An 18,856-nucleotide genomic window follows, 5' to 3' on the forward strand; every position below is an offset into this window, starting at 1 on the left:
GACTGTCATGCAGTAATGAAAGTCTAACAGTGCATTATTTCAGTGCAACAAATCAGAAAGCATCTAACGAAATTGGTGCTCCAACTGACACCTGCAAATTTCTTGGAAATATTTTTCTCGTGTTAACACACAAGAGTAAGTCAGTGGGCAGCAAACAGTTAGTATACGAGAAATACGAGTACAAGGGCTCTCCATCTCAACTGTCATAATGAAAGATTCCCAGAGACTTTGCCTGTCGAAAATTTCCAACCATCGTATGACATTTTTGTTGATTTTTTTTTTTTTTTTGCATAGACTACTGAACCCTTTTTGCTCCAATTAACATCCAATGTGATTTGTTCCTTATATATGGTTTACTTTTGGCAAAGTTTTTGCCAACGAACCCTCGGGGTCTTGGAGATATGGACTACAAAATGTGAATACGACTCACTCCCCAGTATATAAAAGAAGTTGGAAAAAAGTGCCAACAGTAATCTCTTGGGATAGTGGGACTCTGGCATAATGCTTTGGAGCACAGCATCCAAGGCATGGTTAGCAGAGTCAATATACATCTCTGTTGACCACACGGGAACCCTTTTTCATTCGGCTGCCTAAAGTTGCAAAATGTAATCTATTTTTGATTGCTCATTTTGACTAAGGATCTTATTCACATCAATGACAAACCATCCACTAGCATACATTTTCTTATTTGCCGACGGCACCTCAGAGCTGATTACTTAAACAAAAACCATAAACGTTGTTTACACTAGTGGGAAATAATATTTTGCTATTCGTATGCCACACTTTAATTTTGTTTCTTTTTGATTAGCCCACATCTGTGGGTTAAATTGGAACACCTTTTCCTATAGGAACATCAAAGTGTAGTACACCCGGGGAACTGAATGCTAATCAGCCCTTCACACTTGTTTACAGCAGCATTTGTAAGGGTGGATGTTTTTTCTATTAATGTTTGCATAGGAATTCTGCAAACAGTGCACCAAGCTACACAAAAACATATACTCAATTGGCTCAGGCTTCTGGAAATTGGAAACAACTGCATCGTGGAAACTGAACATTTCTTATAACGTTTGCGACATTTTCTCCACTTAAACCTCGCTGCTAAATGTTTTGGACATGAAATCTAAATGAAGTTGCATGTGGAGAATCTTCCATATACATTTTTCCAAATGTCAGCTGTTGCACACACTTTGATTTCAACAGCCTACACTCCCTCCCTGGAAATCCAGAGGTACAAATTGATAAATATTAGTAGGCCTCGCCCGAATCAGCCAATGTAAGCAAGTCACTTTTCTGTTTGCCAGTGGAGACACAAACAAGACCTAAAATGGAAAACCCAGTGAAAATAGGACTGTCAGAAGAAAAGCCATCGATACGGACCGATTGAAAATAAATAGTACATGGACATTTTAATAATTATTTGATTATATTCTTCCTCAATCTTATTGTACACAATATATTCCCTTCCTACTTCTTATTTCAAACGTCAGGGATTGGCTAGGAAAGAAGGGCTGGGGCCCCAAACGTCTGCATGGCAGATCTGCAAAAATACACCTCAACTATTAGAATTACTTCATTCTGTGATGTTAAAAAGTAGTTTTAAAAAAACAATTGTATACCAAGAGCGCAGGTGCCCAGTCTCCACATTTACAGAACCTAGAAGGCACTGTGCTTCAGTCACGGCTCTTGCTAAGCAGAAAGGGGCAGGACAGCGTGCGTGGGGGTAGAGGGGGCAGGAGAAGAAATAAAATAAGAATAATTTAAAAAAAACAATACAAAACACTTACCTTACCATCGTGCGCTGCTCTGCGCATCCTTCTCCTTGCTACAGGCAGACACAGGCTCCCATTCTGCCCTGCGCCAATCCTGACGCTGCTGTAAGCAGCAGCAGGATTGGCTGGGAGCACCCAGTCATGGCGCTTCCAGGCAGACTGGGTTGCTGGGCTGGAGAGAGCCCTGTGCGCATGTGTGATTGGCTGGCCCGGGACGGCCGTAAACCCCGTGGCCCCACCCTTTTCCCCAAAAATCTATCATAAACACGGTCGTTGCTGGCGGGGGGGGGGGGAGGGGGGGAGGTGGAGGGGAGAGATGCTCCTCCGCCCTTATGGAAAAGCAGCCCCTGCTGCGTGTTAATTAGCCATTAAAAAAGGTGTTTATGTGGCTAGTTGCCTCATACTGTACATGTTTTAAAGGGTTTATTTGCTTTAAAATGACAAAAGTGACTGCACATGCCGGAAATCAAAACACGGTATGTGACAACAGCAAAAAGAACTCGTAATCATCATGCAATGGAAGTGTTTTTGCTCAGATTTACCAATAGTAAAGCCTCACGAAAATACTAATTATTTTTTCAATTAAATACCTAAAAATAGAAAAAACATATAGCATACCATCTTCTGTTTTCTCCAGAATAGCCACAACTATTTTAAGAATCCCTTTTGAGCTTCTAGAGGAGAGTGCAGACTTGTATCCATTTAAAAATGCACAGCACAAATAAATGCACCGTTGCATTAATTCATAAAATCTGGCCTTACATTCTGGCACTAATATAATTTGTACATTAATTGGCAAATACACAAATTAACCATACTGAAAATGTTAAATAATAAGCAAAAGTATAATAGGAAAATATTTCTCTTAGCGTATAGTTAGGTTGCTCATGTTAATATGATTTATCTATATAATAATTTAACATCACTCGAGTTTATGGGTGTTGCTAATATGATGGCAGAAGTAGGGGTGAAATAAAGTGGTATGTAGCAGTATTGCTTTGTGCAGTTATTCATTTAGTTGATTAAGTTAATATTAAAAAATAAATAGTTGCAACTTATTAGTGTCTCTCCACTGCTTCTGTAGTTATAGGGCATCTGCAAGTAAACATGGGCTGCTGTAGTTGCATTTGTACAGTTGTCATTTCCCCAAGTGACCTGCTGGCTCAATGAGGGCAAACTAATGGAGGTCAGAGCTGTGGATTAACACAAAATGGGCCACCCTTGCAGATAGTGAAGAGGCGTCTCTGAGAAACAGACAGACAAACACACACACACACCCCGGCCCGCCCCCCATCCCCTCTCCACCCACACACAGACAATAAATATTACATTGGTGCGGGGATTCACTTGAGTGGATCATAAAAGCCATCATATTTTACTTTACCAGTTTCTGAATTCTGTGGTTTAAACCTACTGTTGTAAACAGTATAAAAAGCACATTGTCAATATAAGACTTCAACATATTAAAGTGGGTTTGAACAATATGGCTATACATGTATAAATATTTTTTCCCATAAAAATACAGGTAGCGCCATTTGAGAGTATGTTTGTATTCTTGCATTTATACTCGAGTATTTCTCCTTAGACAGATTTTATTATCTTTTGAAGATTGTGTGTGGACATGTGCATCAGTAATCTCAGCAAGGCAAGTGGCCATGTCCTTGAGGTAGCCAGATGCAAATCAGTAGCAGGCAGAAATGCAGCTTTCCTTACAGTGTATGGACACAGGGCTAGTGCTAAACTGGAGCCTTGATCTATTTTCAAATTCTGATGGGAGGAGATGTATTGGGTTGCGTCCTTCGATGGGAGAAACAATGAGGTAAATAGCACTTTCAGTATTCAATCATCATTTGGAGTACTCCAATTGTTACACAGCCACTTGAGGTTACAATTCTTGCTGCAATGCTTCCTTTGGCTGGTTATCTAGGGGCTTTTGTAGCATCAAAATGCTCTGTGCAAGATAAGAGACTGTCAGTCATCAAGTTCAAAGCTTGCTTCATCATAGAGTTCTGGACGGGATGACCTGACTTGGCGAGAATACTTTATCCGCAAGAAGTCCCCCATCTCATCAACGGCTTGCAAGACCTGCAAAGTAATTTCAACAGATTAGGTTCTTTCGATCGATTGTAGTTACCATTAAGAATAGCAGCTCTGTTTTTAATTGATTCCCAAACTCCTCCTCCATCGACACAAGAAAGAAAACTGAGATCAAGCAATCATACAAGAGAAGCATTTCATGCTCAACATAGCAAGAGGTTGAGGGGAAGATCAGATCAACAATTACTCAATTTATGGGAAAAAATGAACTAAACTGCATAAGACCCAACATACAGATTATCTATATCACAAGCATGATCACCTATTTCATAGCACCAGGACTGATGACAGTTATATTACATTCTAGTCTTCCTGGCTGAAATATCCACTTCAGGAACAGTATTTGAGCATAAACGAATCTAGCAAATAACTCAAGGAAATGTAAGTCTATATGACCAGTCAAGACCATCCACATCATTCCTGTTCAGTATAATGCTCTTCACAAGCACACAGTCCTTCACATTTCCCCAAGAAAATACTGTATACTTGGAGGCTAAAACATGTTGACCAATGCAGATGGGGGAATAACTGAGATTCCAGCATATGATCTATATCCTTTTAATCTGGCCCTCAGACAAAACAATAACAATATATCTGGAAATTGCAGGAGGTAATTCTACTTTAAGAAATCCTATCCCCGTCATATATAAATCTCATGAGCTCCTTAATAAGTTGAGTCCACCCTATGAAATTAATGGAATGAACGTTATAAAGTGCATTTAACCCGAAGTTATCTAAGCGCTAAGCCAAGTAGAACTCCATTATGAACACCAGGCACCACTACTTAAGACGAGAAAAGCCAGATATTCATAGAGTTTTTTTTTAAACACAACAAAAGAATCAAGCTTATTAATATAGGCAGGCAAAGTGTTTCAACCTCAACGCGAAGATTGGCTACCTATGACGAAGAAAAGCATGGAAATTTGGGTAAGTTTTGCTCAGTTGGTAGGGTAAAGGAGGTGGTGGGGGAAGCACAATTTTCTGAGTTATAACTCCTTTTAAGGGTCGAGCCTGTGATAACGTATGGTATAGTGCATATAAATCAGGGATTTATAGTGTGTGGCAAATCACCCTTGAAGGTCTCAGGGCTCTGGGGTTGCTTACTGCTTTGCAATCATCAGCTCATTCGAACACCCAGGTCTTGAGTTCTTTCTTGAATTGCCGGAGCAATGAGGCTGTTCTGAGGTGCAGGGGAAGGTTGTTCCAAGCTTTGTTTGCCAGGTGTAAGAAGGAACGTCCTCTGCTGTTGCTTTGGCGGATTTAGGGGGTGTCTCCAAGGAAGAGTGAGGCAAATCGTAGGTGTATGGTCGGTTGGTAGAAAATCATGAGTTTGTTGACGTATGCTGGTCCTTCTTTGTGTGGGGCTTGTTGTATGCGGAGTCAACATCTTGACATGGCATTGCTTCTGAATCGGGAGCTGTTTCTGTAGTCGTCTGCTGGTAATAAAGGCGTAATAGTTCTTCTACTGTTCACCTGAGCCACCTGAAGATCTTGCGGAAGATGCAGAGGATGTGGAAGCGGGAAGATGAGACTGAATTTACCTATTTCTTCATGGATAACCTGATGTGCAAGATGATGCTGAGGCTTGGGCGTGGTCTGTCGGGCCGAGTTAAGCAGGCCACCAAGCACATCAATCCATGGTGAGGTGTTGTTCTCAAAGATGATAACTTCTGATTTGTCCGAGTTGAGCTTGACACAGTTGTCCTTCATCCACTCAAGGACGTGTGACATTCATCATACATCTGTGGAAGTTGATTCTGGTGGTGGAGGGGTTTTATGACAACAAGAGGGTGAGGTGGGTGTCAATGGCATAGGAGATGATGTTGAGTCCGTGCGATTTGACGTTGTCAGCCAATGGGGTCCTGTACGTGTTGAAGAGGGTGATGCTGAGGGATGATCTTTAGGGGACGCTGCAGATGATTTTCTTGGGTTCTTCTCGTGAGGTGAGAGGCGATGCATTTGAGGACGTCTCCCTGAATTCCGATGTGGTGGTGTCTGTTGATTAAAATGTGATGCTAGACAGTGTTGAAAGCTGCTGATTGGTTCAGAAGGATGAGAGCTGCTGTTTCGCCGCAGTCCAGGAGGCCTGATGTCATAGGTCTTGGTGCTAACAAAAAGGGCTTGGAGCCTGCCCGTTGCTTGCCATATGATGGCCTGCGTTGCACTGTTTTTTAAAGTCTCGTAATTGGTCACTGCAGACCAAGCATAATTACGATTCCTTTCTGCGGAGCAAGGACCAAACACAAATTAATTCAACTTAATCAGTACCCATCTGTTGCTCCCCAAGTTAGTGAGGTACTATTTTGTTCTTTTTAGCTTCTAGTAACCTGCAAACAGAAGGTGTGTGACTGGCAAAAACATGCCTAGCAGGACAAACAAAAACACAAAGTTTTATTTTCTATAGATTTTCTAGCTTTCTTTTATTTTGCCACATCTCTATTCCCACTTTGTTTTATTTCTGCTTGTGTGTGTGCAGTTCTCAAAAGATTACTATTATGTTGTTCTAAATATTGCAAAGCAACATTGTTTCTTTCCTATGTGTAATTCAGAAATTATGAAATAACACATAATCGTGGAGCACACCCTAATCAAATCTGCCCTTCTTCAGTCCACCCCACCTCGCTCAAAACCAATCCAATCCAACCCAGACCAATAAAAAATCACCCCAAACAATCCAATCCACACCATTCCAATTCACCTTACAATCCACCCTACCCCAATCCTATCCATGTCACTCCAATCCTCCCTCCTGCACCCCACTCCAATCCATCCCACCCCAATCCACTATACCCCAATCCAGTACGCTTCAATCCACTGCACCCCAATTCAATCTACTCCAATCCCCCCCACTCATAACACCCACTCCAGTCCACCCGCTCCAATCCAACCCACCACCCCCACTCCACCTCATTCCAATCAAATACACCTCACCCCAATCCAATCTACCGACTCCAATCTAATGTTCCCAAATTCAATCCAATCCACCCCACCCAATCCACAACACAACAATCCAATCCACTTCACCTAATCCAATCCACTTAATCCAATTCATCTCACTCCAATCCACATCACTCAATCTAATCCACCCCACTCCAAAATACGCCAACCTCAATCCAATCCACCACACCAACCACACTCCAACCCACCCTACCCCAATCCAATCCACCTCACCCAGTCCACCCCACTCCAATCCCATCCGTCCCACCCAAATCAACTTCACTCCAGTCCACACAACTCCACCCAATCCAATCCATCTCACTCCAATCCACCCCACCCAATCTAAGCCACATCACTCATCACCCAACCCAATTAAATTCATCCCAAACCAATTCAACCGACCCACCCTATCCCCCACCACACCCCATTCCACCCCACTCGAATCTAATCAATCCAATCCACCCCAATCAATCCAATCAGCCATAACTCAATCTACCCCCACAGAAATCCACTCCACTCCAATCCACCCCATCCTAGTCTTGCCCACTCAATCAATCCACCCATTACAATCCACTTCACCTCAATGCAGTCCAATCCATTCCAATCCACCTGGCTCCAGTCCAACCCAATCAACTTGCTCCAGTCCAATCCAATCCACCCCAATCTACCACAATCCAAACCACCCCAGTTCAACGCACCCCACCTCATCCAATCCACCACACTCCAATCCAATAGTCTCCACCCAATCTAATCAAATCCATCTCACTCCAATCCACCCTACCCCAATCTACCCGACACCAATCCACCCCACTCACTCCAATCCAGCCCACTCCAATCCACCCAACCTGTCCTCCCCATTCAAACTAATCCATCAAATACAATCCACTCCACCTCAATGCAGTCAAATACACCCACTCCAGTCCAATCCACCCCACTACAATCTACCACAATCCACCCTACTTCAATCCAATTTCCTCCCTTTCCAATCCACCATACTCCAAATCACCCCACTCCAATTCACCCTATCTCAAACCAAATCAGCCCAGTTCAATCAACCCCACTCCATCGAATCCACCACACTACACTGCAATCAAATCCACCATAGTCCAAGCACCCCACACCAATCCAGTTCATCCCAATCTAATCCACCCCACTTCAATCCAATGCACCACAATTCAATCAACCCAACATCCACCCATTCCAGTCCAATCCACCCCAACTCAATCCAATCCACCAACCCAAATCTAATCTACCCCAGCCTCTCTACCCCACACCAGTCACCTCTACTCAATTCAATTCACCCCAATCCACTCAATCTGATCCACACCACTCTAATCCATCCCACTCCATCCAATCCAATCCACACTACTCCTTAGCACCCCACCCCAATTAGATCCATCTCAAACCAATTCACCCCACACGATCCAGCACAACCGATTTCACCTCACTCCAATCCCATATATCCCACTCTAATCAACCCCAATCAATCCAGTCCACACCAAATCCAATCCACACCAATTTACTTCAATCCAGCCAATCCAAAACACTCCAATCCAACACTCCTCACTGAATACAATGTGACCTAATAAAATCCACTCCACCTCACTGCAGCCAATCCACCTGCTCCAGTTCAATCCAATCCATCACAATTCACCCAACTCCAATATGCCACAATCCACTTAACTCCAATACGATCTATGCCACCATAATCCAATCCACTCCAATCTGCCCCTTCCACACCACCCCACTCTAATCCAATTCATCCCCGTTTAATCCACCCCACTTCAGTCAAATCCACCCCACTCCAAACCACCCCACCACACTTTAGTCCACCCTGCCCCAATCCAATTCACCTTACCCAGTCCACACCCCTCCAATCCCATCCATACCACCCAAATTAAATCAACTTCACACCAGTCCACATCACTCCATCCACCCCACTCAATTCCCCCTCCATCCACCCCACCTAAACCAGTCCACACCACTACCCATCACCCCAACCCAATTAAATCCATCCCAAACCAATTCACCCAGCCCACCCCCAATCCACCTCACTCCAACCCATCCCACCCCAATCTAATCTACCCCAAATCCAATCCACCCCACTCAATCCAATCTACCCCACCCCAACCCATCCCATTCTACTCCTCCCCATTCAATCCAATCCACCCAATACAATCAACTCCACCTCAATGCAGTACAATCCACCTGTTCCAGTCCAATCCAATCCTCTACAATCCACCCCACTCCAATACAACCCACTACAATCTGCCCCACCCCACTCCAAACCACCCAAGTTGATTCCACCCCACACCATCCAATCCACTGCACTACACTCCAATCCAATCCACCAGTCTCCACCCAATTCAATCAAATCCACATTACAATCCACCCCAGTCCAATCGAGTTCATCCCAAACCACACCTCACTTCAGAACAATCCACCCCACTTCAATCCAATGCATCACAATCAAAACCAACACCTACCCACTCCAGTCCAATCCACACCACCTCAATCCAATCCACCTCACTCAAAACAATATACCCCAATTAATCCAATCCACCCCATCTAATCAATCCCACTCCACCACACTCAATCTGATCCACACCACTCCAATCTACCCCACTCCAATCCATCCCACACCACTCTGCGCCACCCCACCCCAATTAAATCCATCCAACATCAATTCACCCCACCCCAATCTACCCAACCTCAATCCACCACATCCCATTTCACTTCACTCCAATCCCATTTATCTTAATAAGTCTAACCCAATCAATCCAATCCACCCCAACCTACCCCCCACTCCAATCCAGTCCTCCTCACTGAATCCAATTTACCCAATAAAATCCACTCCTCCTCACTGCAGTCCAATCCACTTGCTCCAGTCCAATCTGATCCACCACAATGCACCCCACCCCAATCTACCATAATCCACCCCATCCCAATCCACCCGTCCCACACTACCCCACTCAAATCCAATCCACCACACTCCAATCCAAACCACCCCACTCCAATCAACCCCACTCCATCCAATCCATCCCACCCAATCCATCCTACCCCACTCCAATTGACAACACTCCAATTTACCCCACTGTAATCCACTCCAATCCAATCCGCCCACTCCAATGCACACCACCCAAGTTCAAATCCAACCCATCCCAGTCCAATCTCTTCAATCCACTCACTCCAAACCACCCACCCCAATCCACCCACTCAAATCCATTCCAATCCACCCTAATCTATCTCACTCCACCCGAATCCAATACAACCCACTCTACTCCAATCTGCCCAACTGTACTCCAATCCACCCCACTCTACCCCAAACCAATCCACCCCACTCTACTCCAATCTGCCCAACTGCACTCCAATCCACCCCACTCTACCCCAAACCAATCCACCTACTCTACTTCAATGCTCACCTACTACCACAATCCATTCCAACCGACTCCACTTTATTCCACCCAACTCCACTCTTTGACACTCTCTGCCACTGACCTCTCCTCTATGACTCTATACTGCCCCTACTCCACTCTACAACATTCTACTCTATGTACTCTACAATACACCATGCCACTAACTTTGAGCCATGCAGAACAGCAGCCACACTGGTGTACTTCATGGCTAAAACACATTGACAAAAGCCAATAGCTCTTCCATAGGTGGGACCTACTGGCTCAGCCAATGCTTGGGTTACATGGTACAGGTAGGGAAGCTGGTATAGCTGATAGGTATTTCTCTGTCTCCCTTAGTGGTACATGCATCGCATTCATCACAAGCAGTGGCAGAGCATGATACTGATGGAAGTCAAAAACTGCCATCAGGCTATAGAAACAAAGTCTTCTCAGTACTAATATCAAGCTAGTAGGACTACTGTCTTAGCTCATGAAAAAGTAATTTTCATGTCTTGCCTTTCACAGTGAATTTCACAGTAACATTTGCATCAATTGTATGTGGGATTTTAAGTGAGTGGAGGCATACTTGCAAATGAACTTGGAGCAGAGTATACCCGGAGTAAAAGTTTGCCAAAGGGGCCAATAGCAGAAAAGAAACTTTGTCAGCCAAGAATCAGCAGCAATGAGCATGATACCGGCATCTCAGGCTACAGATGCTGACTACATTTGGTCGCTTTCCAGAAATGTGCCTTCACAACATCTATCCTCCAGTTATTATTTGGAGAGTGTACTTATGTCTACTTCTCTGTACTTTTTGGAGCAACAGGAACATTTTGACATGAAATTCTGTAAATAGCAGCAAAATAAAATGGTCAATTACATGTTTTGCAGCTAAACTTGTTGAGAAGGTTTGTTTGTTGTTACATTATGAGAATTCGGCAAGACTTCCATATAACATAAAATACATGTCTACAGCAGTCAAAGGGTTGGAGGCAAAAGGAGGTATGGCAAATGAGGACTGCATGGTGGGGGCAGGGGATTGTTTTCACTTTTTGGTCCTCTAGTGAAAAGAGGTGTTTTACAATGCAAGTTCGAATGCAGGCAATAAGAATACCACATACAGCACCCAGCAAACAAACTTTCAGTTTTTTGCTTAGGTGTTTATGATGGTGAGAGGGTGCGGATATTGAAAGGGTGAGGAGCTACCAATATTGATGCTTAGAGCTCCGGGTAGCAGTGATGCCTCACTGGTGTGTTACAATGCAGGTCTGAATTCATGTAATGAGGAAACTGCATGCAGCACCCAGCAGATATATCTTCAGCTCTTTATTTAGGTGCTTGTGATGGTGAAAGAGTGTAGCTATTGATGGGATCATGAACTACCCATATTGGTGCACAGCACTCTGAGTAGTGGTGATGTCTCACTTGTGTTGGATAAGCTAGGCATAAGTGGATTGGTTCTCGTTCAAATTTATCCAGCAGATTTACACTCCTTTGAATTCCTCAAATATTTTCATAACACATAGGAAGCAGTGTAATCACTAAGATTTTCGTACTTCTGTAACATATGGAGCAACAATTTCATCTACCTCTATTTTTGTCAGGCATATTATATTGTTCTTGATTTAAGTCCCATATTCTTGGGAATCAGAGGACTAGGTGGGCAAAGCTTCCTTATATTAGTGGTCATAGGACCAACCTCAAACACAGAAGTGTTGAAAAGATTATTCAGCGGGAGACCAAGAGGCAGTTGAAGCTTCCTTATATTTGATGGTTCAGTAATGTACCAAGCAATCATTCTTGAACTGTTTATACTGAGTTACCTCTTTACAACATGATGTTTTCTTGTCAGCTGTACTTGGTTGGCTCAGACGTGTGTGTTGTTTTGCCTGACCCACTGCCTAGAGTGGGCGCCTTGAATTGGTGTCCATCTTTCCCTGAAGAAATGGTCTGACAAAATAAATCATTTACCTTGACTAGGCCCATATTGTTGCCCATACAGATCAAAACACTGATCCTAACCCCACACAGATGTGTAGTAACGGCAGAGATGGATAAGTTACTTACCTGTAATCCTAGTTCTTTTCCAGGGCAATCCTTATCAAAGTCATAAGCACTGAATGTTCCCACCCATATGCGGGGACCCCCGGAGCATGCATCATATCTGTACATACATTATATGGAAAATGTCACTTACCCAGTGTACATCTGTTCGTGGCATGAGACGCTGCAGATTCACATGCTGTGCATTATCCTGCCATCTAGTGTTGGGCTCGGAGTGTTACAAGTTGTTTTTCTTCTAAGAAGTCTTTTCGAGTCACAAGACCGAGGGACTCCTCCCTTTCGGCTCCATTGCGCATGGGCGTCGACTCCATCTTAGATTGTTTTCCCCGCAGAGGGTGAGGTAGGAGTTGTGAATATACTAAATGTGCCCATGCAATGGAGTAGGTATGTATGTACATAATGTGTATTAAAATAATATTTATTTACAAATTTACAGTTTTTATCCAACTTCTAACGGCTACAGGCTCCCGGGGAAGTGGGAGGGCGCATGTGAATCTGCAGTGTCTCATGCCACAAACAGATGTACACTGGGTAAGTGACATTTTCCGTTCGATTGCATGTGTAGCTGCAGATACACATGCTGTGCATAGACTAATAAGCAGTAATCTCCCCAAAAGCGGTGGCTTAGCCTGTAGGAGTTAAAGTTGTCTGAAATAATGTTCTTAATACAGCCTGTCCTACTATGGCTTGTTGTGTTGTTAGCACATCTACACAGTAATGCTTCGTGAATGTATGAGGCGTAGACCAGGTGGCTGCCTTACAAACTTCTGTCATAGGTATATTTCCCAGAAAAGCCATTGTGGCGCCTTTTTTCCTAGTGGAATGTGCTCTTGGTGCAATAGAGCAATCTCTTTTTGCTTTAATATAGCAAGTTTGAATACATTTAACTATCCATCTGGCAATGCCTTGTTTGGATATAGGATTACCTGCATGAGGATTTTGGAAGGCTACGAACAATTGTTTTGTTTTAGGAAATTGTTTTGTTCTGTCAATGTAATACATTAGTGCTCTTGTAATGTCTAACGTATGTAAGGCTCTTTCGGCTACTGAGTTTGGTTGTGGAAAGAAGACTGGGAGTTCCACTGTTTGGTTTAGGTGGAATGGTGATATAACCTTTGGTAGGAATTTGGGATTTGTACGGAGAACCACTTTATGTTTAAGTATTTGTATAAAGGGTTCCCGTATAGTAAATGCTTGTATCTCACTTACTCTTCTAAGTGATATGATAGCTATTAGAAAGGCTACTTTCCAAGTTAAGTATTGCATTTCACAAGAATGCATGGGTTCAAATGGTGGTCCCATGAGTCGTGTTAATACAATATTAAGGTTCCACAAAGGTACTGGTGGTGTTCTCGGGGTATGATTCTTTTTAATCCCTCCATAAATGCTTTTATGACTGGGATTCTAAAAAGCGATGTTGAATGTGTAATCTGCAGATAGGCATATTGCTGTGAGATGTATTTTAATTTAAGAGAATGCTAGCTTAGACTTTTGTAAGTGTAATAAGTAGCTTACAATGTCCTTTGCGGAAGCATGTAGTGGTTGAATTTGATTATTGTGGCAGTAATTAACAAATATTTTCCATTTGTTTGCGTAACAATGTCTTGTAGTAGGTTTTCTAGCTTGTTTAATGACCTCCATACATTCTTGTGTAAGGTCTAAGTGCCCAAATTTTAAGACTTCAGGAGCCAGATTGCTAGATTGAGCAATGCTGGATTCGGGTGTCTGATCTGTTGTTTGTGTTGAGTTAACAGATCTGGCCTGTTTGGTAATTTGATGTGAGGTACTACAGATCGGTCCAGCAGTGTTGTGTACCACGGTTGGCGAGCCCAGGTTGGTGCTATGAGAATTAGTTTGAATTTGTTTTGACTTTGTTTGTTTACCAGATAAGGAATGAGTGGGAGAAGGGGAAAAGCATAAGCAAATATCCCTGACCAACTGATCCATAATGCACTGCCCTTGGATTGAGGGTGTGGGTACCTGGATGCGAAGTTTTGGCATTTTGCGTTTTCTTTTGTTGCAAATAGGCCTATTTTTGGTGTTCCCCAGCGTAGGAAGTAATCCTGTAGGATCTGGGGATGAATTTCCTATTCGTGTGTTTGCTGGTGATCTCGACTGAGATTGTCGGCCAACTGGTTCTGAATGCCTGGGATGTATTGTGCTATTAGGCGAATGTGATTGTGAATTGCCCAATGCCAAACTTTTTGGGCTAAGAGACACAGTTGTGACGAGTGTGTCCCTCCTTGTTTGTTGAGATAATACATTGTTGTCATGTTGTCGGTTTTGAATGTGTTTGTGGGCTATTAGTGGTTGAAATGCTTTTAATGCTAGAAACACTGCCAACAGTTCTAAATGATTTATGTGGAATTGTTTTTGTTGATTGTCCCTGTATGCTGTGCTTGTTGAGGTGTGCTCTCCACCCCATCATGGAAGCATCTGTTGTGATCACATCTTGAGGCACTGGGTCCTGGAATGGCCGCCCTTTTTTAAATTTATAGGGTTCCACCACCGAAGCGAGAAGTGTGTCTGGCGGTCTATCAACACTAGATCTTGGAGTTGACCGTGTGTCTGTGTCCATTGTTTTGCTAGGCACTGTTGTAAAGGCCGCATGTGTAATCTTGCATTTGGGACAATGGCTATGCATGAAGACATCATGCCTAGAAGTTTCATTACAAACCTTACTTGGTAGTGTTGGTTTGGCTGTATGTTTGATGTTATATTTTGGAACGCTTGGCCTCTTTGTGGACTTGGCGTGGCAATCGCTTTTTGTGTGTTGAGTGTTGCTCCCAAGTATTGTTGTATTTGGGATGGCTGCAGATGTGATTTCTGGTAATTTATAGAAAATCCTAGTTTGTGTAGAGTTTCTATAACGTATTGCGCGTGAAGAAGGCACTGTTGTTAAGTGCTGGTTTTTATTAGCCAGTCGTCTAAGTATGGGAATACGTGCATGTGCTGTCTCCTTATGTGAGCGGCTACTACTGCAAGGCATTTTGTGAATACCCTTGGGGCTGTTGTTATCCCGAACGGTAACACTTTGAATTGATAGTGTACGCCGTGTATTACAAACCTTAAGTATTTTCTGTGAGAAGGATGTATGGGTATGTGAAAGTAGGCATCCTTGAGATCTAACGTTGACATGTAGTCCTCTTTTTTTAGTAAGGGTACCACGTCTTGAAGTGTTGCCATGTGAAAGTGATCTGACTTGATGAAGAGATTCAGTGTTCTGAGGTCTAATATAGGTCTTAACGTTTTGTCCTTTTTTGGAATTAGGAAATATAGTGAGTAGACACCTGTTCCTTTCTGATGTTTGGGTACTAACTCTATTGCTTGTTGTTTTTGTAATAATGCTTGGACCTCTAGTTGTAATAGGCCTAAGTGTTGTTTGGACATATTGTGTGCCCTTGGGGGCACATCTGGCGGGAAATTTATGAATTCTATGCAATAACCATGTTGGATAATGGCTAGGACCCATGCGTCCGTAGTTATGTGTGTCCAGTTTTGGTATTATGTGGTAAGTCTCCCGCCCACTGGTGATAAGTGTTGGGGTTTTGTGACACTGAAGTCATTGTTTGGTTTGATTTGTCTTAGGTGTTTGGAATTTTCCCCTTCCTCTTGGGAATTGTCCACCTCTGTATGATCCACGAAACCCTCCTCTCTAGTATTGTCCCTGATAGGTAGGTCTGGTTTGCAAGGTGGAAGGCTCTGGTGTTTGCATTCGAAACCCCCCTCTAAATTGTGGCTTTCTAAATGTGCCTCTGCTCTGTGGGGAGTAGAGCGCGCCCATGGCTTTGGCCGTGTCCGTGTCCTTCTTTAATTTTTCAATTGCAGTGTCCACTTGCGGCCCAAACAATTGTTCCTGGTTAAAAGGCATGTTTAACACAGCTTTTTGGATTTCTGGTTTAAAGCCCGAGCTTCGTAACCATGCATGCAAATGGTTACCGCAGTGTTGACTGTTCGTGCTGCTGTGTCTGCCGAGTCTAATGCGGACCTTATTTGGTTGTTGGATATTGCTTGTCCTTCTTCCACAAACTGTTGGGCACGTTTTTGGTGTTCTTTGGGCAAGTGCTGTATAATGTGTTGCATCTCGTCCCAGTGTGCCCTGTCGTAGCGAGCCAGCAGGGCTTGTGAGTTTGCGATCCGCCATTGATTGGCTGCCTGTGCTGCCACACGTTTGCCCGCTGCATCAAACTTCCTACTCTCTTTGTCAGGCGGTGGTGCGTCTCCTGACGATTGAGAGTTTGCCCTCTTTCTTGCTGCTCCTACAACCACTGAGTCTGGTGTAAGCTGCTTTGTTATAAACACAGGGTCCGTTGGGGGAGGTTTGTATTTTTTCTCCACCCTAGGCGTAATAGCCCTTCCTTTAACTGGGTCTTGCAAGACCTGCTTTGCGTGCTTGAGCATGCCCGGGAGCATTGGCAGACTCTGGTATGAAGTATGGGTGGATGCCAAGGTGCTGAATAGGAAATCATCCTCTATTGGCTCTGAATGCATTGCTACATTGTGGAATGCAGCTGCCCTTGATAGTACCCGTGTATATGCAGTACTGTCCTCTGGAGGTGATGGCCTTGTTGGGTAACAATCTGGGCAGTTGTCTGATACTGGAGCATCATATAAGTCCCATGCATCCGGATCATCCTGTGTCATCCCTGTATGAGTAGGTGACTGCATTGGAGGTGTTGTTACTGGGGACAGCTGTGGTGAGTGTAGTGGAGAAGGTTGTGGCGAAAACCTTGGTGGTGGGGTTTTATCTCTTGCCACCTTTGCCTTCGGCTGCATTTCTGACTCATGAAATGCCAGCTTTCTTTTGGTTTTAATTGGAGGAAGAGTTTGTATTTTTCCAGTCTCTTTCTGGATATGCAACCTCCTTTGGGTATGGTCTGGTTCCCCCATACTTATTTCCTGCTCAAATCTGTGTTCATGCATTTGGCTGGAAAGTCCTTGCTCTTCTGTGTAAGAGCTTCTTTTGGGCTCCAAAGCTGCTTTTTCTTCGGTACCGATGCTTCCGATAAAGTATTTTTTGGTTCGGACGTTACTTTTCTCACCTTGAGTGAGTCGAACTCTCAGTGTCGAGATTGTTCGGTGCCTGAATCTCGACCGGAGTCGGATGTCTTCAGCAATTCTTTGGCCTTTTTCGGTGCCGATGTTTGGTCACCCTCTTTTCGATGGGTTAAGCCATGGCCTGCTGGCGGTGGCATCCCCTTGGCCTTAACGATCTTTGTGTGAGTCTTGGACGGGGCAGTTGTGCTCACTGTTTTCTGCACCGTCGTGGGTCGCTCACTTTCGGAATCATCTGAGTCCGTCCCCTGTATGGAAATTCTTTCCTCCTCTTCGACGTTGAGTTGTTCTCTCGGTGTCAACGCCATTTGTAGTCTTCTGGCTCTTCGATCCCGTAGGGTCTTTTTAGATCAAAACACCCGAGAGGCCTCACAAGTATCCTCCCTGTGTTCTGGTGATAGACACAGATTACAGACCAAGTTTTGGTCTGTATAAGGATACTTCGAGTGGCACTTCGGACAGAAGCGGAAGGGGGTCCAAGGTGTCCATTAGTTTAGTCGATGGTTACGGTCGGGCTTCTACTATCGGTGTCGATACGTTAACATTAAACCGGTACCGAGCGCGAACAATACCGTTGAATTTTCGATATTTAGATAACTTTCCCGATTTGAAATACGGAGCGAAGAGGAACACGTCCGAACCCGATGGCGGAAAGAAAACAATCTAAGATGGAGTCGACGCCCATGCGCAATGGAGCCGAAAGGGAGGAGTCCCTCGGTCTCGTGACTCGAAAAGACTTCTTCGAAGAAAAATAACTTGTAAAACTCTAAGCCCAACACTAGATGGCAGGATAATGCACAGCATGTGTATCTGCAGCTACACATGCCATCGAAAATATATATATATAGTGCAGCGCTTTTTGTTGAACATATATATATATATATATATATATATATATATATATATATGAGTACACACATATATATGTGAAGCATTATTTTTATATACATCTATGCAGTCTATAATACAGGCTAAAATGCCACTAATATTAGCTTTTCCTTGAATAAATCTCAAACTCAAAACCTCTGTAAGAATATAAGAGAGAGTGTAGTGTGCAAAATCACAGCTTTTATTAAAGAGAAAACTGAATCAAAATCCACAGGTGTTATTAGCCAAAAGGCTTCTTTTTAAAGTGAAACTAAGAAAAACTGGCACTTTGCCTTTTAGATCTCCAGGACCTTCTGTATCACATCATGCCTCAGAGGTGACTGTTAGGTGGCAAGTTAGGTCCGTTCTCTTTTACGGCGATATGAAGAACAGAACACAGGTATGTATGAACTGCTGCATGCAAGATTTGTTCAGGTAGGAGTGCAGGTTGTTTTTGTCTTTGATGCAGATTCACCTGGAAGAGAGCTGGGATTCAAGATAAGTAAATTATCCTTCTCTTTCAGGGGATCCTCATCAATAGTCATAAGCACTGAATAGAATATCAAGCCCATGAATCGAGGAAGAACAGCAATATGTACCTTTTTTTAACTAAAAAGATTTCTTAATGAGGCCTGCCGTACTTGGGTGTCTGTTCTGGTGACTGAATCTAGA

At 43.5% G+C, this 18,856-nt stretch overlaps 1 protein-coding gene across 1 annotated transcript in view; it reads right to left on the reverse strand.

Moving 5' to 3' along the window:
* Nucleotides 1–288: 288 nt before the first annotated feature.
* Nucleotides 289–18,856, reverse strand: part of SPTLC3 (serine palmitoyltransferase long chain base subunit 3) — a 437,878-nt gene continuing 419,310 nt past the window's right edge. Inside the window, exon 12 of the mRNA XM_069234110.1 lies at nucleotides 289–3,854. Within this exon, the coding sequence (XP_069090211.1) occupies nucleotides 3,741–3,854 (114 nt within the window). The 3' untranslated portion in view covers nucleotides 289–3,740. The remainder of the gene's footprint in view (nucleotides 3,855–18,856) is intronic.

The sequence above is a fragment of the Pleurodeles waltl genome, chromosome 5 (assembly GCF_031143425.1).
Source record: "Pleurodeles waltl isolate 20211129_DDA chromosome 5, aPleWal1.hap1.20221129, whole genome shotgun sequence".
Taxonomy (NCBI): domain Eukaryota; kingdom Metazoa; phylum Chordata; class Amphibia; order Caudata; family Salamandridae; genus Pleurodeles; species Pleurodeles waltl.